General features: G+C 39.0%; 1 protein-coding gene across 1 annotated transcript in view; it reads left to right on the top strand.

The window, feature by feature from the left end:
* The window catches only part of LOC146461626 (polycystin-1-related protein-like), a 53,915-nt gene that overhangs the window by 27,753 nt on the left and 3,240 nt on the right, over nucleotides 1-22,922 (top strand). The window contains exons 20-55 of the mRNA XM_085086499.1: nucleotides 273-460; nucleotides 535-619; nucleotides 1,263-1,502; nucleotides 2,273-2,538; nucleotides 3,210-3,307; nucleotides 3,501-3,562; nucleotides 4,062-4,201; nucleotides 4,471-4,554; nucleotides 5,260-5,418; nucleotides 5,569-5,623; nucleotides 6,139-6,245; nucleotides 6,411-6,533; nucleotides 7,120-7,168; nucleotides 7,314-7,361; nucleotides 8,122-8,217; nucleotides 8,397-8,471; nucleotides 8,646-8,765; nucleotides 9,551-9,632; nucleotides 10,226-10,308; nucleotides 10,810-10,900; nucleotides 11,229-11,538; nucleotides 12,298-12,382; nucleotides 12,865-13,038; nucleotides 13,152-13,270; nucleotides 13,641-13,751; nucleotides 14,582-14,684; nucleotides 15,548-15,622; nucleotides 16,795-16,940; nucleotides 17,153-17,266; nucleotides 17,397-17,517; nucleotides 18,513-18,614; nucleotides 19,319-19,459; nucleotides 20,127-20,264; nucleotides 20,840-21,070; nucleotides 21,867-21,958; nucleotides 22,516-22,645. Of these exons, the coding sequence (XP_084942625.1) occupies nucleotides 273-460; nucleotides 535-619; nucleotides 1,263-1,502; nucleotides 2,273-2,538; nucleotides 3,210-3,307; nucleotides 3,501-3,562; nucleotides 4,062-4,201; nucleotides 4,471-4,554; nucleotides 5,260-5,418; nucleotides 5,569-5,623; nucleotides 6,139-6,245; nucleotides 6,411-6,533; nucleotides 7,120-7,168; nucleotides 7,314-7,361; nucleotides 8,122-8,217; nucleotides 8,397-8,471; nucleotides 8,646-8,765; nucleotides 9,551-9,632; nucleotides 10,226-10,308; nucleotides 10,810-10,900; nucleotides 11,229-11,538; nucleotides 12,298-12,382; nucleotides 12,865-13,038; nucleotides 13,152-13,270; nucleotides 13,641-13,751; nucleotides 14,582-14,684; nucleotides 15,548-15,622; nucleotides 16,795-16,940; nucleotides 17,153-17,266; nucleotides 17,397-17,517; nucleotides 18,513-18,614; nucleotides 19,319-19,459; nucleotides 20,127-20,264; nucleotides 20,840-21,070; nucleotides 21,867-21,958; nucleotides 22,516-22,645 (4,443 nt within the window). The remainder of the gene's footprint in view (nucleotides 1-272; nucleotides 461-534; nucleotides 620-1,262; nucleotides 1,503-2,272; nucleotides 2,539-3,209; nucleotides 3,308-3,500; nucleotides 3,563-4,061; nucleotides 4,202-4,470; nucleotides 4,555-5,259; nucleotides 5,419-5,568; nucleotides 5,624-6,138; nucleotides 6,246-6,410; nucleotides 6,534-7,119; nucleotides 7,169-7,313; nucleotides 7,362-8,121; nucleotides 8,218-8,396; nucleotides 8,472-8,645; nucleotides 8,766-9,550; nucleotides 9,633-10,225; nucleotides 10,309-10,809; nucleotides 10,901-11,228; nucleotides 11,539-12,297; nucleotides 12,383-12,864; nucleotides 13,039-13,151; nucleotides 13,271-13,640; nucleotides 13,752-14,581; nucleotides 14,685-15,547; nucleotides 15,623-16,794; nucleotides 16,941-17,152; nucleotides 17,267-17,396; nucleotides 17,518-18,512; nucleotides 18,615-19,318; nucleotides 19,460-20,126; nucleotides 20,265-20,839; nucleotides 21,071-21,866; nucleotides 21,959-22,515; nucleotides 22,646-22,922) is intronic.

Genomic DNA, 22,922 nt, shown 5'->3' with positions numbered 1-22,922 from the left:
AATTTTGCAAATAGAAAACTTTGAAATTTTAACCCCATTTAGTGTAACTTTAGTATACTTGTTATTCTTGTACATGTAAGTATGGCATGCCAGGTATTATTTTGTAGTGGAGTGTCTTTGTATATTTTGACTGCTTTTGTCTGTTTGTCAATAAAGTAAGCAAGTGAAAAAAAAAAGGGGGGGGGGGGACCCTCTTTCAATGCTGTCAGTACCTGCAGGGTTTCCAAGTATGGCATGTGTTTGTTGAACATTGTGTTGTTCTTCATTTGCAGCTTTCTGCCAGAAGTGTGGACGTTGCATCACAGATACTCCTCAAGCTTGGCAGGGTGTTGAAATCCAAACATAAAAGAATAAAGGACAAATGGATTGAAGCCAGAGACTTACTCAGCCAAGAGTTTGTTCAGAGTGCCACAAGAGTTACGTCTAATCTGATTGAGGCTGCGTCACTACTTACGCAGAGGTACAGTGTATGATGCAGTTTTTCTGTAGTTCTTCTGGCCTGATTGCTAAGGTCTTGTTATTTTGTTAACACAGGAAAACAAGGTCGACATCTGCTAGGGAGGAAACTAACAATGACGTGCTACTCAGGGCTACAGATTTTGCAGAACAACTCATCAGGGTAAGTATGTACTCGACTCTGATGACGACTTCCGCTCAGGTTGTCGAAACAGCAGCAATTTCACCTTCAACAGTCCTTCTCAGGACTACATTCATTAAGTATTTCTTTGCTTCATCCAATTTGATCCCTCAAACTTAAAAAATTACTAACATTAGAAGAAAGTTAGAAGAAAATGCTTTTAAGTTTGAAGAATGGAACTAAGAGAGCACTGTCACAATAGCTCCTATTTGAATTATTTCAATAACGGGCAAATTTTTTCATACATTTCAAAAATTAGTTGAATCAAGGAAATTTTTTGTTGTTGTTTGTGGTATTTCTTTATGCTTTTAGACTCCTGTCGAGCAACTTGCATGTTAAGACACGATAATTTTTTGGTGGCGTAATCTTTATTCTTTTTATCATCATCATCATCATCATCATTGTTATCATTATCATCATCTTCATCATCATCATCATCATCATCATCGTTATCATTGTTATCATTATCATCATCTTCATCATCATCATCATCATCATCATCATCATCGTTATCATTGTTATCATTATCATCATCTTCATCATCATCATCATTATCGTTATCATTGTTATCATTATCATCATCTTCATCATCATCTGTTTCTGACTTTCCATATTCTCTTCGCAGGCAAAGTTATCCACCCAGGTTCTAGGAGAACAGTCTCTCCAAGTGACGACACATAACATCAAGGTTATTGCAGCCCAGAGGAATTCCATTTCTGACTTTCTTTTCTCTCTTGGTGATTTCAAGTTTCACATGCCAACAGATCTAGAAAAACAGCTGAACATAACATCTTCTAATAACAAAGGCAGCTGTTACGGCACTATGATGACTGTCTATCAGGAAAATCCCTTCTTTAGTGAAATGGTAAGACTGAAGCTGTTCAATACTGTAGGACCTGTTTTAATTTTCACTTGTATTTTAACCAAGTTACTAGTAACCAACTTGTTTGACTTGTGTTCAGATTTCAAAACCTGTAGGATTAATGTTTTCCCTCATGTGCAGTTGGGCATCTCTGTTACTTATTATGACCATGAAACATAAAAGGGAGAAATCTATCTGTATAACATCTAGATGAATGAGTCCACTATGACTCATGTGGTATGGTAACCCTTAACACCGCTAACAAACAGTCATGTTGCCTTCATTCCCTTTGAACTTAATTCTATGTCCCATTCCTGTGACATTCTGAGTGCTACAACTTTCTCTTTTTTGTCTGATCTACAATCATTTATCATATTTCTTTTTTTGTCACCACACATGAATCTTTCAACATTGCTGATTCTAAATAAATAAAATAAATCAACTTTGTTTAACAAGGGTAACACTAAACAGTCTGACGACTGACAAACCTGTGGCCCTCAGATTCCAGATCGAATTGGAATTTGGAAATGTTGGTTTTTGTGGAGGAAGGAAAACCGGAGAACCCAGAGAAAAACCCTCCGAGCAAGGACGAGAACCAACAACAAACTCAACCCACGAACAGTATGCAGAATGGGTTATCATGTATGAGCCTTTTAAAAGGCAAATGACCTACATGTAGTTCAACACAGGTCTTCCTGATGCTCAGTGTTTAGAGGTAGTGACCATTGTTTGGAAGCAAGGTTATGCTAAGGTTTGGTACTTTTTTTTTAAAGCATCACACCGAAGTCGGCAGTTTGAGCATCAGCCTCTGCAATGGAGAAGAGATACCAGTGAGAAACTTGAGTAGTGACATCCTCATTTCAATTCCTCGTGAAAACCACAAGGTCGAACGACACACAGAGAAATTCACTCTGCCATGGAAACATCGGAATACTCACATCTTCAATCAAACAGAGAAGATGCTGAACCAATCACTACAAATTTATCTGAGGCCGCTATCTCCTCTTCCTCCTGGATTTGTTGTCCAACTCACAGCCAGGTATGTCCCATAAGGTTTTGGTCAGCCCTAGTGAAAAACTTGAAGGGGCTTTAATGATCTTAACAACCTGCTGAAGGACATTATGCAGATCTCTTAAGATCCGTAATGAACTGTGATTTATCTTTAACTGGAAGGCCTTAGGTATATCTCATATTATTAAAAACTGGACCATTGTATAATGCAATTCCAGGGATTTGATTGGCTTAGCGGCCATGGCATATGAGCCATTATACCATGCTCGATAAATGGTGACCAACAAATTGTCTTCTAATTGTTTTTTTCAAAGCGAAATCAGCAAGATCTTGATTGTTTTTAATAAAACAAATTATTATTCCACTCGCGCTTGTTGGATATGAGATGATTATAGCCAACTCGGCGCTACACGCCTCGTTGGCTATCTATCATCTCATATCCAACGCGCGCGTTGGATATGTGTCCGTAGCATCAGTGCATGGATATTTTAAATTGTACCCCTGATGTCAAACCGCAAGAAATGATATGTGTTAGAGTTAAATATTTCCCAGTTGATTTTGCCAACATCCTCCATCAAAATAATATGTGACGAATGTAATAATTTTATTGGTTTTTAGGCATGTGTTTGTTTGCAACAACAGTTATAACAAATGCATGCAAATTTCCATGTTGTTTTGTTTGTACTCGTATTTTTTTAGCATTGGCAAGGCATCCTCAGGCAGTCATAACAAGCTCATTGTGACAAGTTCAGGGGAAGCTGTACAGTTGTTCCTGAGTTGGCGACAGTTAGTTAATGGTAACCTTCAAATTGTCACATAAGTATCATAATAATATTATTGTACTTCTTGTGTACAACTGATTAATTTCCTGCTTAATTATCAGGCTGCATCTTTCTTTTCTTTTTACAAGATTTTCTTTGGACGCTAACAGTTCACTTCACAGTCAATTTAACTGCTTGTGGTAACCAACATTTGTTTTTTTTTATGTAGCTTCAGGGTCAGTTTTTGCAAGTGTGGTATTGGAAGACACAGCTTATTATCGCATTAAGTCGGTAAGTGTAAAGCTGTTGTTTGCTGTGGCTGGTTGTGAATGTAGCAATGAATGCCCACTTTATTTCCCAAATCCCAAATGAAATAATCTTCCATCAACTGATTTAGTGGACAATTTGCCCCTGATATATGTTACCAGGTCATGCAACTGACTTGCTCAAGAGCTGGCATTTTTGAGTCTTATATTCTTAAAGCAAGGAGAAGCAAAGAGGATGTTTGTTAAATTGCTACTAGCATTGTGCAGTTCCAGAAAAAAAACAATACCCACCCCATGGAAAGTCATTGGAAATTCCTAGGGGGAGGGGTGTCTTAAAAGTCAAAATTTTAGAAGCAAAGTATGGCGCTAAACTGGAATTTCCTGGGGGGAGGGGGGTGCAAAACAAAAAATCTTCCGTGGGGGGAGTACGGTTATTTTCTGGAACAGCTCATTGCCATTTGAGTGTGAACTTGCTGTTGACTGTATTTTCAAGTTGAAACTTAAAATGTTTGTTGTTGATGCAGGTAAAGATTGGTCCCAGTTTTGATTACTTGTTTAGTGTGCAGTGGATGGGATGTTTTTATTGGAACATACACAGAAGAAACTGGGCCAGTGATGGATGCCAATTGATGGATGAGAGTACAAATGAAATGCTGTTCTGCAGGTAGATCTCTAAATATTCATGACTCTTGACAGTATAAATTCTGGTTTCTCTACTCTTGATGTTTGACTCCGGAAGCCAGATTCTGGATTATTGATTCTTTTCCTCCTTTATGGACATTGCAAACAACTCTTTTACCTTTAGAAAGGACTGTTTTAAAATGTTCTGTACCCTAACATATAATGAGTTATCTTTCACCATATTATTATCACCAAAGTGCTATTTACCGAGATTACATTAGTTTACATTTAACAAGCCAACTCTTTTTTCAGGTGTAACCATCTCACAGCATTCAGTGGGGCATTTGTGCATCCACCAAACTCACTCAAGATCCAGGATCTTAGAGACATTGAGAAGTAAGAGCCATGTACTTTTAGTTGCCTCTAACAATAATATGGACACATCATATGCCAAAAACATGCCCTGAATAGATATCTCAGTCTATCATGCAAACTTTGGCACTCAGCTGGCAAGCAAAGAGTCTTCTGTGGTACCTGTCACCTGTGGTGTATCTGGTAGGGGCCTGTGGGGCCTGAGCTCAGAGGAAATATAGTACCTGAGGGGTGTATGTGTGTGGTTTTTTTTTTTTTTGGAGGGGGGGGGGGGGTGAAATTGTTTTAATTCTACCTGAAAAAAAAATTACTCAAGGACCACAGACCACCATCATAAAGGATGTATGTATGTATCCTCACACAATGTTCACAATGTGATTCCCTTTTCATGATTTTGGGTCAATATCCTTCTGTACGCTATGGCTCTAGGTATATTCCTTCCCTTTTTCATGGTTTAAGCAAAACGAAAATCTTAAAACAGCCTACTATTGCTGTGTTTTTCCCTGCCAAAAAGTCCATCGGAAAATTTTCAACCCGAAAGAGGTTACTAGTTGCTAATGTCAAACCCAAAGAAAGTCTGTGCACCTCTCCATCACTACTGTACCTGAGCTCCTCCTCCACCCTGCAACATTATTTTGTCTTAAACACGATGGTGAACTTGAGAGCTAGCTGTGCAGATACTCAGTTGTGCCCTTTGACAATTCATTGTTGTTTTGCTCTTCTTTCCAGGTTTAAACAGAGTCCATTGACCATGGTACTGGTTATCTGTATTGTGGTTCTGTACTTGTTGTTGCTTGGGTTTTGTGTGCGTGCAGACAGACATGACAAGACTAAGCTTGGAGCGGTGTACCTTGATGACAACACAGTTACTGCAGCAATGTCTCAGAGGTGATTTATTTGCAAGCTATGAACTGGTTTTGGAATGACCATTGGAAGTTTTTTTCTTTAATTTTTAAAGGCTTTTGTTTCTGCTACTGCATCTTACTGGTTAATTATGTATTTGAGGCAAAATGATGATTATGCCTTGTGTGATTTTAGATTTCAGATTAGCGTACAGACTGGTCACTGGTTTGGAGCAGGAACATCAGCTGGTGTAAGTTTTCATAACCACTTTTGATGGCTGATTTGCTTTCATTGGATGATTGAGCAGTTGAATGGCTGGTTGACTGACTGACTGACTGACTGACTGACTGACTGACTGACTGACTGACTGACTGACTGACTCACTCACTGACTCACTGACTGACTGGCTGACTGACTGACTGATTCATTTGTTGATTGACCAACTAACTGATTGATTGGTTGGTTGGTTGGTTGGTTGACCGATAATGATGGATGGATTGATTTGTTGGATTGGTTGATTGATTAAGTGACTGACCAATAAATTATCAATTACTGATCGATTGACTCATTGATTGACATATTGAATGACTGATTGGTTGGTTAGTTAGTTGAATAACTGATTGATTGATTGATTGATTGACTGACTGACTGACTGACTGACTGACTGATTGATTGATTGATTGATTGATTGATTGATTGATTGATTGATTGATTGATTGTCTGATGATGGACAAACTGATTGATTGATTAATTTTTTTGGTTCAGGTCTATCTTATACTTCATGGTGATGATCACATCTCTGATCCCATCGAGCTGAAGTGTGCAGGCAAACATCTCTTTCAAAGGACCTCTTGTGATGTGTTTGTTGTGAGGTAAAATAAATTGCACGTAATTTAACACCACATTGATCACACTGTATTATCTGATATGGCTGATTCGCACCGGTTTTAACATCAAACAAAACTGTCTCACTTACATCCAACCTTCTTAAACTTGTAAACATTAATTTTAAAATTATTTGCATTCTACTATTTCAGTATTCCAAAGAGCTTCAGTAGTAACATCTCAAAAATCCATGTGTGGCATGATAACAAAGGAGAAGATCCGAGTTGGTTCCTGGAACGAATTATAATCAAGGATGTCAACACTGGTTTGAAATGGTAAGTGAAAGGAGATACAATCATGTATTGTGATCCTTAAGAACTGTCCAAGTGAAATGGTTGCTAGTTGGCTACGTTCTGTTTGATCACAAGATGCTTACAACTTGGATAAGAGAGCTTGATATACCAGACAAGCAAACATCTTTGTGCCTCCAGTTCTAGTTGTACAGAACGTCTTATTTTCCCCTTCTTTTGTCTTATCTAGCGTTATGTGTAAGCTCCACAATTTATTAGAAAACTTTACTTTAGAGTTAGAGAACTAATCGGGGGGACCTGTTGATTGCTTTTCAGTAAATTTTACTTACATTAATAAAAATCCATCCTTACTGCCTTGGCAGTAGTTTACGAATAATTCTTTTTTGTTTGGAGAGAAAGATTGCTATTGTCATTTTCCGCCATTTAATTCTAGGAAAGGTGAGTCCATACCCCAGTTGTTCAAACAGTGGATAACTTTATCCAGCAGATAAGTCTCTATTCAGCGAATAAAATATATTGGTTGGTTTACGTTTTATCGGCTGGATAGAGTTTCCGCTCTTTGAACAACTGGGACCAGGATGTCAAATGTGACAGTTTGTTTTTTCGGCAGGGTGTTTGACTGCAACAGATGGCTTGCTGTTGATGAAGAAGACGGAAAGGTATGTAATTCATCAGTCCTTCACAGCAGTGCTCTTTCCCCACCAGTTTTGTGGTGTATGCTACCACATACAATAAAAGCACTGCAAGAATTTTCCATTTCTTAAGCGCTTGATGTATAGTGACATGGTAATTCTTGCTTTTCAGGTCGAGTGTGAGTTTCTGCCAAGTACAAGTACGAGCAGTTTGAAAAAGGTAATTGGCTGAGACGATTTTAGAAATGTTGGTTTTGAGGACAAGGGAAGAGGTACCCCTCTCGGAACAAGGACCAAAAACCACAACAAACTCAAGAAACATGATGCAGAGTCCAAGAATCAAACGTTGAAGGCTAAGAAATACTGGCAAAATTTTTGTGCAAGTTGTCGTGTAATAAATACTGTGTTGCAATTTGTGATTGTTTGTTGTACTTAGTACATATTTTGTTGACAGAGGTGATAGTAGAGAGCTTCAGTTTCTAGTACAAGTACGTGTAAGACTACGAGAATTTCCAATAGGGAAAAGGGTGCGCGAGAGTGAACCAGTGTCATTTTGGCGGGAAAACGAGATAGCTTTCGTCATTTTACTACGAGTTTTTGTGAGAACGGCGTAGTGGCGTAAACAAGTCCTTTCAAGTCAAGTTCGTCGCTCACAAAGACTAAAATGAAGTTTCCTGTGATAAATCCCTTCTTAGAACTTTGCTAAAAACTCGGAAGTCAAATCCCGTATTTATAGTTGTACTTCATGTACAAGAATCCAAATGTCTCTAGTTTTGCGTCACAAGGTAGAAAGCATGTCTTAGTCCAGGATGTTGGAGTCAACTCCATGACGTGATTGAAAGATGTTTTAAATTTTGCAGGTTACATTAGAAAGTTGTCAAGTAAAGAAGATGCCATCCCTTTTATGGCTTGGAAAATCTGTCAATGCTTTATGCTTGTAAGGAAGAACTCGCTTAAAAATGTTATTTTTATTTCTACAGAGCTTTTCTCAGCATTCAGCAAAGAGCTTTGTGGACTATCATCTGTGGTTTTCACTATTGGGACGTCCATCTTATAGCCGTTTTACTCGAACACAGGTGAAGTGTTTTGTATTTTTCTTTGCTAATATACTCGTCCACAGTGTGTTTGAAAATCATTGTGGAGACTTTATAAATCCCACATGGCATACACATAGCTTAAAAGCAGGAACCAGGACATTTTTTGGAGTTCACTTCCTCAGCGTTATGTTCAAATAGGTTTGTTATTTTCTTTTCAGCGGCTGAGCTGCTGTTTATCTTTGCTGCTGAGTTTTCTGTGTGTGAACATTGCTTGGTATCGGCCGAAAACCGAGGTATGTGTTTTTAAATGGAATTGTTAATCACTTATGGCGTGGTGCTGTTTATTGTTCTGTACAATGTGGCTCTTAACCTTCGAGCCTATCAATGCACTTCCCTGTGGTGCTAGCTCTACGTTCTCTTGACGTTTTTTGGTCATATGATTTACTCACATAACTTCCTCTCGACAGGTTCTTGAAGTACTAGGAATACTGGATGTCACTTTTGAGAGTTTTTTGGTTGGTGTCCTGTGCAGTATGATTGTACTTCCAGTTAATCTCCTGTGGATCTTCCTGTTCAGATACAGTAGAGTGAGTATGCAGTAGACTAGAAACTTTGTGTTCACTTGTTTGTTTCTTGAGCAAAATAGAGACTGTGTCTCATCTTCAGTAAGTTCATCAGTTTTTAGTTTTATCCCTCCCCCCCTCCCCCCCAAACCTTCCCAATACTGACCCTACTTGCTATGGATGCATTATATGCATCAAGCAAAAGCTGCATTTTAATGTGCTTTACATATTAGCATGCATAGCGGTCATTGTCTTTCTGAGAGTGTGGGCGGCTGGCAAAGGCGTAGAGTTTTGTTTGTCTCTTTGTTTGTTTTTGTTTTTTTTTTTTTTTTTTGCTCTTTCTCTCCAGAAGCTTCCGTTAGCTTATTGCGCTCGCTTGGAAAGGAAGCGACAACTACGCAGGCCATTGACATTTCTGAACACTGAACAGGATCAGCAAATGCTCTTCCCAAGTCTCGCTATAATATTTACTCAAGGGATGCCTTAAGTCCTTTGAGCGTACTGACGATGAGGACAAACATATTGATATTTAGTTTGTTATGGTTTTCTCAAAACTAACGCGCGTATGACGTTTTTCAAGAGGGACACCCGCGAAAGTAGGAAGTATCCTTATTAAGAGTACTTATCTTAGTGACAACAGCAAGTTCCTGTTTGATGTGCTGATATATGATTTCACCTGTAAGATGAGATCAGGAATGGTATATTATGAGCTGAGATGGCATCACTGGCAGCATATTAATTGTTACTATCTTTCTAGTCTCTCTCGTTCCTTGACTTATTTTAATTTCTCTTTTCTTGTTATGAATTAGCGATCATTTCGCCACCGGGTGAAGATTTACCCACTCAGTAATGAACAGGAAACGGAAACCACAGAGCTTGTTTCCTCTTCAGGTATAACAGGAGGGAACCAATGACAACTTGTGTTGATTTTTCTTATTGTTTAAGGGGGTTAGTTCTAAAGAAACTGCGGTGCTGCATCCGTGGGGAGTAGAAACAAATGTTTTAACCTATCTCTTTACGGTGGCCAATTTACAAATCGTCGTAATTTTGTCTCAGTTCTTAACGTTTAGAATTGAGGCAAAATTACATGCAGAGGGATTGGTATCGAGTCATTAGAGTATAAAGTGATCCCAAAATTGCAATAAGATGCTGATGTTTTGGCAAGTAGGCATTTTTCATCATGCTCTTTCAAAATATCTCAGTAAATCCCATAATTTCATCAATTTACTTTTTGTGCTGTCATCAATAATTGATGGTCATTTAAAATTATTTTAAATGACCATCCGCTCTTAGCGTACCAGTGCTCAGGGTCGTATGCAAAACTTCCATTGCAAAGTTGGAAGGACTTAATCCACGGAAATATCATTTTAAAATGTGAGATAGATTGGACATATTCTTTTAAGATATAATCGAATTTGTTGAGCCTGTAACTGATAGCTTAGGTTAATTGTGTTGATTATTGTTTTTCTTTGCTTTCGCTGTAGTTCTTGATCAGTCTCTGGAAACTGTGTTAATTTTAAAGAACATTGGAGAAAGAAGGCAATGGTTTCAAACTGCTATGGAGATGGTAAGTTTTTGTTTAACTTTTGAACTTTTAGTGTCAGCCCACTAACAGTGACTCATCGGCAATAACACGAATTTATGCATAAAGTTGCACTGGAGTGGTGTTCGACTAAGTATCTAAACCACAGCTAAAGCAACAACTCTAGCTAATCACAACAGACGTAAACAGCACAATGAACCAATCAGAATTGGCAGCAAATACATGTAACCGGCGCCTAGCGCGGGAAAACGCGTGCGACAAAGACTTGGTTTCCGTTTTGCTTCCTATTGATTGACAACATGCGAAGTTTGCCAGAGTACAGAAGAGCAAAACCAAACCCAACGTGAAATTAGTTTCGTCACTCGATTGAAAACCACTCCAATGTCTAGTTCTGTTTCATTCAGGTGGAATTGTTATGTACTGTGTAACACTTTGACTCGACACTTTATATTGGGTGCAACATGATTTTTATGTGATTCACTAGAGACTCACAGTTTGTCACTGACATTCATAATTCCCTTCTAGGATGGTGTGCATTACGGTGATGAATCCCTTCTGGGTCACCCTGGGGATTCTCTTATGCGTCATCCAGGAGTGTTTGCAGAGTCTAATTCGGGTACGTAGCAAAGCCATGCAACACGTCACGTGATAAAAAAGAATCGCGCATTTTAACCAAACACATGAATATGTCAGTGATCAGCATCAAATTTCTTCTTGTGATATCAATGCTTATTTAACCCTTGAGGTGATGAGAATTAAGGATATGATCACCTAAGGTGAATTGTCTTGACATTTTTACAACTTCTCCCCATTATTTTCATAAAAAAAAAAGAATGGGGACAAGATAGGAGAATTTGTTATTTGACATTAGGGGTTACTGCAGCTATCTTATTTTACCAGTGAGTCAATATTTTCTCACTTTATGTATTTCCCCTCTCTGTCAGATGGAACTAGTCTTGGCTACATCTCAGGACATGACAACTTGAGTTCAGTCCATGCTCTGCCTAATGCTAGTGCGGGATTGGTAGAGACATGTGACTTCCTAGCAGCCCTGGCTCCTGCCAGAAAGAAACACGCTCTGGAATTTGATAAACAAAGCGCCTACAGTGTGTGCGTGTCAACATCAGCGTCTGAGGGGAGAGGACCTTATCGCTCTGGATTCTCTCTGCCGCATGTCTTTGTTTATGTGGGGTGGTTTGGGTGTCTGATGACCGCCGCTGTTTCTGGTTTGTTTACGATATGGTATGGGGTAAGGTGAGTGGGTTTCGTTGTAGAAAATATACACAGACTGTATATCAAGGCTGGTGTCTAACAGGAGCGCAGTAGCCGGGGGCATCCAAGAAAATGCTCTGGATGCCTAAATTTTTTGCAGAAGCACTTACCGTAACACTTCACATGTTGGACTCCTAACTTCTTGGCTTCTCTTCCTTGAAATGTTTCTTAGGTAACAGCCTTGTATATGCTAGGTCGAGAAGGTATTAGATTTTATTCCTGAAGGTTCAAAGAGTGCGAAATACAGAAAGGCATCGCTAGAAAGTAATGTTCAGTAGTTGTCATCTGAAAAATAAGATCTCTGATCCTTGTGACTAAACATTCGTGTACACTGAGAAGTGAGCATATTAAACAACATCACACTTTCGTTTAATTGGGTACAAAATGTAGAAGCTTTCATTTGAATGTAGCACTGAAGGAGGTTATCCACAGACTCAGAAGTAGAAACCATCTTGAACAGCAGAATAAACATGGCGTCAGTAGCTGCTCAGTAGCCTTCATTTGAATGGTAGTAGTATAGGAGAGATGTTTTACTCCTCTTTTTGGCGGAAGGATATGTTAACGCCGATGACGTCATAGGCTATTGTCTTGATCTCATAAATAAAGTGCAGTGGATTCTCATTAACGTGCTGTGGAATACATTAATTACAATAGGATGATGGCATGTTCTATTTTAGGTGTATCATAAGTCATGTGTGAGTGGTTTGTTTATTGTGGATCATTGGTTCTTGTTGTTTTCAGTTTTGGCAGGGACATGTCCATTCGTTGGCTTCAGTCTTTATTCTTCTCTTTGCTGGAGTCACTGCTTGTGTCTCAACCAATTATGGTAATCATTTCATTTATAATTTTAAAAACCGACCGTTTGTCGTAGTTGAAGTATCTGTGTTGTGTGACTGCTTGCTGAAAAATTACAGTAATGAGGATTTGGCCTTGGAATCCACAGCTCTTGAAATAAGCCCTTATTTGGCGTACAGACTGGTCGTCATGTCTAGTTGTCATTCTGTTTGGCCTTTAGGCCTTAATTTGACGAATCAGCGAATGACTTTTTCGTAGTTAACCACGCTTTGTTGTGTTGTTGATTCCTTTTGTTTTAGCTTGGAAACCATTTTTGCTTCGCTTGAGTTTGTTTTGGTTTTTAAGCAGAAGTCGGTGTAATACTGACATCGAGTTTACGTTAAGAATAATTAGGGAACTACCTCTCTAATATGCTGAGTAAGGTGTACTCCAGACTGGAGTGCGAATATTTTGAATTTCAAGGCCAAACTGTCCCTTGCCAGTGCTCTCTTCAATTATTTTTTATCCTTGTAGGTTTTGGTGTTTATATTCTACATGGCTTGCAAATCACAAACAAGAAAAGAGGATGAAGATCAAGATGAAGGGTTTGAAGATCTGTCATCCTCTGCGCTTCATGAGATCCACTATGGCCACATGAATCCAGGTTTTGAGGAAGAACCTCCCAGAGACGAAGATGAGTTAGACCCAGTAAGTAACAAGAAGTCTCGTGGACTTAAAAAAACCGCAGTTGTTAAACAAAACGTGATGTATCATGTCTCGATGATGTAATGTTTTATTCACATGTGGTTTGTTTCTTTAAGGCATTGGCGCTTCGTCGAAAGCAACGTCATCTAAAATATCTCAAGCCGCCATCAAAGTCCAAATTGTCAGAAGCACGGGAGAAGTGTGTGCGAAGCAAAGCATTATGGAATTATACTGTGTAAGTTGGGAGATTCTATAGAACACATACGTGCTTTTGGATATAATAAATGATATTCTTCAGAGATGTTTTTACCAAAAGACTGACTCTTTAGAGTCCAGAAAGACAACTTTAAACCTGGGGTGATTTGTAGCCATTACCTCTGCTTTTTGTACCAGCTGTTAATGCTATGAAATCACTGGGCTTTTTAGTTTGTTCTCCTTCATTTTCCAAACTTTCACAGCATGTAATGTAACATTCATGCCAGTTTCTTTGCATTGAGCATTATATGGACTGAAATGCGCTCTCCGGAGATGCGATTGAATTGATGTATGAGTGTTTTGTATTGTGGTGTACAGTCAAAGTATCATTTCATTTTCTTCCATTACAGTGAGGTGCTGGTTTTCATCTCATTCTTTGTGGTCACGTGCTTGTTAGTAGCGAGTGTAACAAGCCCGGATGTGTATCGCCTAAATCAGTCAGTCAAGAAGACATTCCTGAGGTAAGCCAGTCAGTCCGTCCTTCTGTCTATCTAAATATCTGTCTGTCTGTGTGTCAGTCACCAATATTTGGTTTTATTAAGTGAGGTGGTAACGTAATTTGGTCACCAATGTCAGAACGAAGGGGGTAACACTCCAATCTCTTTACGGTGGCCATAATATTGCCTTACCAACTCAGTTGTTAAAACCAAATATTCGTATTCACTTACCCACTAACGCAGTACCACGGTTTATTTAGGAACTGATCCACTAATCTCCTTGCATGTCTGTGTCTGTCTGTCTGTCTGTCTGTCTGTCTGTCAGTCAGTCACACTTCAGTGTAAATTTGAGTGAATATATGAAAGATCGGATGAACTGCCGTTGAAAGATTTAAACACGTTTGCTATGTCTGCAGCCAATCAATTGTCAGTCAGTGAGTTAGGCAATCATGTCCGTCAGTCAGTCAGTTAGTCAGTCAGTCAGTCAGTCAGTCAGTCAGTGAGTCACTCAGTCAGTTAGTCAGTCAGTTAGTCAGTCAGTCAGTCAGTCAGTCAGTCAGTGAGTCACTCAGTCAGTCAGTCAGTCAGTTAGTCACTCAGTCAGTCAGTCAGTCAGTCAGTCAGTCAGTCAGTCAGTCAGTCAGTCAGTGAGTCACTCAGTCAGTTAGTCAGTCAGTCAATTAGTCAGTGAGTCAGTCATTCAATCAATCAATCAATCAATCAATCAATCAATCAATCAATCAATCAATCAATCATGTCAGTCATTCAGCGAGTAAATAGTCAGTCAGTAAGTCAGTCAACTTTTGGTACTTCATACAACCCAACCTTGAAAACATTTTCAATGTACTTTTTAGGTCAAATAATTCAGCTCGGTCTGGAAATGTCAAAGATGCATGGGATAAAATTTCTGCTGCTCTGAACAAGAACACTTTAGCTTCCTCTTTTACACCGTTTACGGTAAGATAATCGTTTGATGAATAATTCTGGAAATTTCATTTTACGTAACTGCAGAGTACGATCAACACACTTGTTCTCTTGTGATTGCTGAGGAATTGCTAAAAGCAGAGGCGTTAGAATTCAGTTTAAAAATTTATTTTGTGTGCACATTTGTTACATCGTGATTCAGTAAATGGATTTTGTGAGACAACTGGAAGGATTCGGTTTTTTTTTCTTTGTCACATATTTGTGAGGAGCAAACCTTGTTGTCATGAGTTGTAACTGCAGCGGACACCTTTTTGGTCATTTAACTTGTTTTGTGAAATGGTAATAACCTGGGCCGGGTTGTTTGAAAGCCGATTAACGCTAATCTAAGATTAAAAGTTAATCGAGGTTTTCATCTTGCTCGTTAAAAATGGTTCTAAAGGCTAATTTCAAGCTAAAGGTAAAGAAAAGTCTAAGTCAAAACTGAGGGCCAAAACGCTTTCGGAAGAACCTATTGGTTAGTCATTAAACTCGAATCAAAGTTCACGTTAATCCAGGATTAGTTTAATCGGGCTTTGAACAACTGGACCCTGATGAATTGTAGAGAACGGGGGATGTACAGTGTTTCACAGTAGTTTTCAGTTGAGTTTCGAAAGTAATTTTGCGTTTGCTTGCTTTGATTTGCTTTTGCTTGAATAAGATCCGTAATTGGTTAAAGTGAATTGTGCCTTGCTCGCGCACGCGTTTTCCCGCGCCAGACACCTTGGTCCTTGCATTTTCTTCGAGTTCTGATTGGTTCATTGCTTATTGAGCGTCTGCTGTGATAAAGCTTAGAGTTATTACCTTGTTTTGGGTTTATACAAAACTCAATATAAAACCCGTTTAATTTTCTTGTGTAGATATTACTGCATGACACCCAGAGCCTCTTGTTTGGCAAAACGAGGATCACACAATACAAGACTTCTATGGGAGAGGTAAGGTTCTAAGGTAGTGCTCTCTATCATGTAACATTTAGTCATCTAGTTATTAAGAGTTTTGAAGTGGAGAGTGGGGTGGTACTTCCCGGAATGTGTGGTCGGGATGTACTGCCCTCTTGGACAAGTCTTTAATCTTTAATTGTGATAATTGCCATTAGTATACTAATCTGGCAATGGCTGGTCAACGGTTAGCTAAACAAGTACAATATACATTGAACTAAATATACTGTGGACTAGATTAACAAATTACACAAGCAGCTAATAAGGGCAGAAAGGTAATACTAGCTGTGAAATGATTAACAGATGACGCATGTATCACGGAAGAAGGAAGACCGTTCCAGATCGGGATTGTTCTAGGGAAGAACGAATATTTATATGCATTTACTGAAGATGACAGGAGCATAAATTTATAATCGTGCGACCTCCTAGTCCCCTGAAAACCTAGGTTAATTTCGGCTGGGAAAGAGATGTTCACAAAATTGGAATTGATCTTATAAAACATCGTCAAATCATTGATGATATGGCATTCCTCAAATTATCATGTCTGGTGTTTAAACCCATGCCTGTCAGTTTATATACTTGGTGTTTGTACTAGGTATATACGTATATTTCTAGTATTCTTGTCAAGTCTGGTATAGTAGATCAATGCTTAACACGGTATTTGCATTGTTTTGTCACGAGTTGGGTTTGGAATGATATGAAATTATTATCCGAACTCAATGAGAGTACGTAAGATTTAGTGAGATATCTGAGAGAAGATTAACGAGAGAAAGAAAGAAAGAAAGAAAGTTCGATTAATTAGTATCGTATTGCAAGTAACGATATACTTGTTAGTACCGGTGTTAGATGTATTGCAAGTTGTGCAGCTAGTTTGTTGTGTAGGTAACTATAGTTAAGTATGCTTCTTTTTTGTTTTGTAATGTAGTATCATATAGTAATATAATTAATGAAGTGTACTGTTCTGAAGTACTCAATAAAGTGTTCTTTAAAAAAAAAAAAAAAAGTTCGATTCTCAATGATTCCAATGCAATTTGGCCGATTTAAAGTTTGCCCGCGGTCATTTACAAGATAGAGTGTTTTTTAAATCAAACCACCGTGACTGTGGTCTTCCCTGTTTTGAATTGAGTTCACCAACTGGTTTAAACCACAAGTTCCTCTTTTTTTGCCAGGTTTGTCGAGAGTTTTCTGCGGTCACTAGCAATCAAACTGTGTATGAGAAAAGTCAATCCAGTGGTAACGTAAGCGCCACCGTGTGTCACGCTGAATGTCGCGCAACCGAAGGTAGTTGGATGAGCCTGGAGCTTAACCAGACGAGGTACATTTTATATAACTTAATGGATTAACGTGTCCAGGAAACGCATCAACGAAGACGCGGCCTGCTGTAATATGCGTAGCAAAAATGTCCAAGAAGATCTGTTTGTTTAAGTTTATCATATTGTTGGCTACATATTTTAGGTGTCCTTACTAACTATTATGAACACATTGTCATAACTTACTTTGTAGTAAAATGGCTCCATTTCTCGACAGGGCTGAGTCTTCAAAACAGCTGAAAGAGATAACGGATTCACAGTGGATAAATGCATGCACCCGGGAAATAGCTGTGGAGTTCACCATTTACACGCCATTTCTACGAGCTATTAGGTAAGACCCTTGGTCGGTTAGGCTTTGATTGATTGATTGATTGATTGATTGATTGATTGATTGATTGATTGATTGATTGATTGATTGATTGATTGATTGATTGATTGATTGATTGATATCAATTTTTTAGTGCTGCCACTCTCTCAGTGAAGGCCTCTCGTATTGGAACATCAGAATGCCATTTGGAATTGAACACGTTCCCGGCGTTTTTCAAATCAACGGACTATGGATACTTTGTTAGAATCTGCAAGGTTTGTATAACAGCTTCATTTCGTTTTGTTTTAGAAGCTGTACTACGATTGTTGTCTTTTTATTTATTTATTTATTTTTTGTAATAGTCCTTCGTTATCTATTTTGTGCTCTCAAAGGATGAAGCTTATTTTCAGTCTTTTGATACTCTTTCGGCCTTCCTGTTTCGTAACATTTAAAACATATTGACCCAAATCAGTTAAAGTATGTGGAAATTTCTCTCTCCGAATAAAAATAAACAAATCACTTTAATTAAGTGTCAATGTATTTGGCGCAGAGCACTACTTTTGGACACTTTCCAAATCGAATTGGAATTTAGAAGTGTTGGTTTTTGAGGAGAGGGGAAACCCCGGGTACCCGGAGAAAAACATCTCGGAGCAAACACGAGAACCAACAACAAACTCAACCCATATATAACGCTGAGTCCAGGAATCGAACCCAGGCCACATTGGTGGGAGGCAAGTGCTCTCACCACTGTGCCATCCCTGCTCCCCCGCGATCGTTTGTAATCTTTTAAAGGAAATGTTAAACCCTGAATATATATAATAGAAAGGACAGATATTCTTAAATTTATCATTAAACTGTAACGTGGCCAGCATTCCTCTTGTTCTCCTAATAGCAAAGGTGCACAAGGAATGGAGATTGTTAGTTCTTCGTTTTCGCTTCGCAGTAGACCTGCACCTTTCAAAAGCTCTATTTTCAATGTACCCTGAAAATCTACAGCTGAATTGTTTTTTAGGGTTGGGTTCATCGTTCTGTTGTTCGTTCTTTTGTCCTCTCTACCAACCATGTAAGACGTAGCAAACGGTGCAGGTCGGCCCTCGCTTTGCTCGCTTTGCGACAAACTTTAAATGGACGGAATAGCAAAAGCTGTACAGCTTAAATATTTTAACTACTTTTCCAAGAAGGAAAATGAAGAAAAAGAAAAACAACAACAAAACAAAAAAGTGATGTAGTATAAATGGTAAGCTAAAATGTTTGTTTTGTTATTTCTCAGTTGCTGTTTGTTGGATTCTTTCTTTACCTTCTCCAACACGAGTTTTTTCTGGCCTTGAAAATGTCTGCAAACTACCTCAAGAGTTTCTGGCGAGTATTTCAGGTGAGTAAATTTTCAATACTTTCAGTCAAGATTGATTTTCAAGCCTGGCGTAACAACAACAACGGCAACACTTTTCGTGTCGTAACAAGTTTATGTACTATGTTTTCCGCAAGTAGCAAAGGCTACTCGATGGAGGTAACTAGTAGATTAAACAATTAACGGAGTTCAAACGATCATAAATGATTATGAAGGAATCTTCTATCTGGCAAGATGTTGTTCCTGTCACTCAAACGTAAAAACCGTCCCTTGTCGCCGATGAGTATTGTGTTTCAAAGGCAAGCCCTGGTTATGACTACTGATTCACGAGTTTTGATTGGTTCGTTATTTGTAACCAATCAGCTTGTATTCTCAGTTCTGTTACACGGGGCGAGTGTATTCTAATAACATGGAAGTCGCCCAACTTATTGCTGGAATTGAGTTCTTTAGACGGAAATATTTTTCCTCCTCATAACTCATGAGTCGCCTACAAAAGCGAGGGAAAAGTGTATTTCTGAATTTGTTCAAAAGTTTGTTTTCGCAACGAATGCTACGCACGCGCACAAACATTTTTGGAAACAATTTTTCCGCGGGAATGTTTTTTGTCTGCAGTGCCTTCATTTATGCTTCTTTATCTCGTCCCATTTGAATTCATAGCCACAAACTCGCACTGGATACTTTGTCTTGTTGTAATTGTTCAATATACTCAATGGCTTTTATTTTTGCAGCTTCTTATAGTCACTCTTTCAAGCGTGTGTATGGTGCTGTTCATCCGCTGGTCAGTATGTTTGTACACACTGCTTAGAGAAGTTGAAACGACGAGTCAAACACAAGTGTTTTACTACGCCAAACTAGTGGCCTGGAGCCAGGTAAATGTGAAGGTTTTGGGAAAACAACGGTACAATAAGTGTAGTAATTAGCCCAACGGATCTTTCTTTTGCAATTATACCGCTCATTTTGAAAACGGATCAGTATTCTTTTTTTACATCATAAACAAACGAATTATACGTGTCATTAATTGTCCCGGTGTGCATCGTATTTAGTTTAATTCCAGCCTCAGTAGCGGGCACAAAATAGGGGAAAGTAAAGATACGAGGATTGATTGATTGATTGATTGATTGATTGATTGATTGATTGATTGATTGATTGATTGATTGATTGATTGATTGATTGGCACTAGGAAAAACGGCGATTCTTCGAACCTGGTGGTCTGCTTTGCGTCCACATTTCACCCTCTCTACTTCTACCGCACACTGCATGCTGGTGTCCTTTTTTTGGATGTTGAAAGGAAACTCGTCCAATCTTATCGTTTTTCTTACCTTCTCTGCCGAATTTTTACTGTAGTGATGACAATTGACGAGAGTTTAAAGACTTGCCCTCGGTGATCACCAACTGTCCGGCGTGCTCTCCATTTTCTGCGTTGTCACTAAGTTTGAAGTCCTCCGAAGTCTTGTTCTACTCGTTTAATCCTCAGTGACTGCCCCTCCTGCATGTTAATGCCTTTGGTTTTTACATTTTATTTTCCATTTTATACAGGAAGCTCTTCAAGCCTCGTACTCGCTTCTCCTGTTTCTTCTCCTTGTCCGCTGTGTGTATCTTTTGAGACCGTTCCGATTCATCGTCCGTCTCGGTAGAATCTTGGCCGCGGCTGCCTTTCCTCTGTTAGCCTGTGCGGTGAGTTCAACGTTTAGCTATAAGAATTGCAAAGTTTAACTTTGAAAAGTGTTAAGAAACTGTCACTAGAGGAAAACTGAAAAGCGAACATATAGTTGCTGCTTGAGAACTTCAATCGTAGGCGTTGCTTTATTCCCGATATCCACACTGCATTTTATCTATGCCTTGTAAAACGTAGAAAACAGCACCACAGGAAAATACTGCTCAGTAGCTTTTATTTGAATGGTCAGACTTTTGGATTTTACACACAGACTCAAAATTTAGAACCATCTTGTACAGCATAATAAACAGCACCACAGGAAAGTACTGCTCAGTAGCTTTCATTTGAATGGTCACACTTTAGGATTTCATCTACAGTCTCAAAGGTTAGAACGACCTTGTACAGCATAATAAAGAGCGCCACAGGAAAGTACTGCTCAGTAGCTTTCATTTGAATGGTCGCACTTTAGGATTTCATCTAAAGACTCGAAAGCTAGAACCACTTTGAACAGCATAATAAACAGCACATCAGGAAAGTAGTGCTCCGTAGCTTTCATTTGAATGGTCAAACAATGATCACCTTGTGTCCTTTGTAGGTTCTGATCGTTATTTTCTTGATGTCATTCGCTCATCCGGGACATTTGTTGTTTGGCCGCCTTCACTTTGCATTCAAGTCATTTGGAGAGGCGTTTTTACTAGTCAGCAGTTTCTTCCGCTTGGAGGGCGTGTCCCGATACCAGGACCCCGCGCTCGAGGAGCGTACAGTGTTGTTTTCGTTCTACTTCGCCCTGTTTTTGATTGGTTTCTGTGTTGTTATGAGGGGCACGGTAAGTATTGAATTCATACCTGAATGTTTTCGTAGATAAAAGACGCGTGATACTTCAAATCATCTCTACTTCTGTTTAGTATAGGACATTTTCAGTATGGCGTCATTTGACTACAACTACCAGAATCCTTCAGTTTTTTGTTTTCTCATGCTAATTAGAGCTATTGTTCTTTGCTCTCCACTGGGATTACAAAATCTGAATTTGAAAAGGAAGACGAAATGAATTCTGGTAGTTGTAGTCAAATGACGCCATCAAGAAAATGGCTTATTGATGTCACCTCACTGCAGAAACGATAAATAGTGTATTTTGCCTGGGAGAGTGTGCTGACACAAATATAATGACTACTCAAACAAAACAAAGTGGTGACGTCTGACCACTCACGTGAATTTATTCGCCAATCAGAACTTGAAGAAAGAAATGTTCAACTAGTACAAAAGGCGGGAAAACAGGAGTAAGCCACATCACTTTTGGTTTAGGTCTTTTCCCTTGATGTTTGCTCTGATTGGCTGGAGCACGTAGGACGGGTGTTAGCCAATTATAGGGCTCAGAAAAAGGAAACCAAAGGCCTTCACGAGAAGGGCAGCATCAAATCTGACGAGGGATGTAGGTGGATTTATTTTCTGCTAACTATGTAGAGATGTTACTAATTAGTAAGCTAGAGTTGTTGTTGTTCTAAGAGAACGTAATACACGGTTCAAGTATAAATGATTCTTCTGGCATGCTTGGTTGTTGTTGTTGCTGCTGTTTTTTTTTTTTTTTTTTAATCGATTATCGTTTCTTCTGTGTTATTTTATAGACCGCTGCTGTTTTGGTGTACGGAATGCCACAATATAAAAAACGACGACGCAGTCTACTGTCAAATGTGATGGAAGAATTCATTCGCAATAAGTATGTATAATCCTCTTGGTTGATATTCGCTATATATCCCACGTTGAAACGCCAGAAACCTGTCGGTGCTGGCGTATCTTGGCCCTCCTAGCTCTTGTTAATAATCATTTATATGCTAAAAACCGCCATCTTGGTTTAGAAAAGCCATTGAAGAGAGAGGATGCTGCTTCAGTAAACAATTGAGCCAATCAACGATAGTCTGTCACAATACGCCTGTATGACAGGTCAATCACCACTCCAGAACTGCGGGGAGACTGCGGGGAGTGAGGGCTTCTGGGATCGTCTGGGTAAACGGATGGAAATTTGCGCCGATGAATAAGTGCATTTCTCGGCAGTCAGTTGTATAAGAAATACTCTTTTAGGTGAAAACTATTTAACAAGAGCTACGTTAACCCGAGAAAGGACCCACAAATGCACTTATTCGTTGGTGCGATGTGCATCCGTGTACCCAAAACGATCCCACAATCTCTTACTCGTACTCAGTCTTCTCACGGTCTGTGGAGTGGGAACAGTGACAGTGTAATGTAACTTTCCTGTACTGTGATGTTACTGAACAGATTGCTGTTACTGAAAGAAAAGACGCGAAGACGGCAAAGACGAGATTCCACATCAGACGAAGATGAAGATGAGGACGAGGACGATATCGGAGAATTCGAAGAAATCGAGGAGGAGGCCTCTTTCCCTATGGTACGTAGTTGTTGTTGTTGTTGTTGTTTTTTTTTTTTTTTTTTTGAAATTTACTTTTTTAACACACAAAACCTATCCATCGGTATAACTTCGGTTTTCCTTACAATACCCGTTGTTGTGATTCATCTGCATGGTCTCCAGCAATCCTCCTCACCCCTTCTAACGTGTCTAAGCATGATCTCCTGGCTTCTATAATAGACCTTCACCTACAGATCTAACTTGTCACTACGTGGCTGAAATCCTTAAGTGTAGCCAATCACATGGAATCTAGATAGCA

The sequence above is a fragment of the Pavona decussata genome, unplaced genomic scaffold, assembly GCF_977016875.1.
Source record: "Pavona decussata unplaced genomic scaffold, jaPavDecu1.1 SCAFFOLD_195, whole genome shotgun sequence".
NCBI classification, from domain to species: Eukaryota; Metazoa; Cnidaria; class Anthozoa; order Scleractinia; family Agariciidae; genus Pavona; species Pavona decussata.
This window is presented reverse-complemented; position numbering and strand designations above follow the sequence as displayed.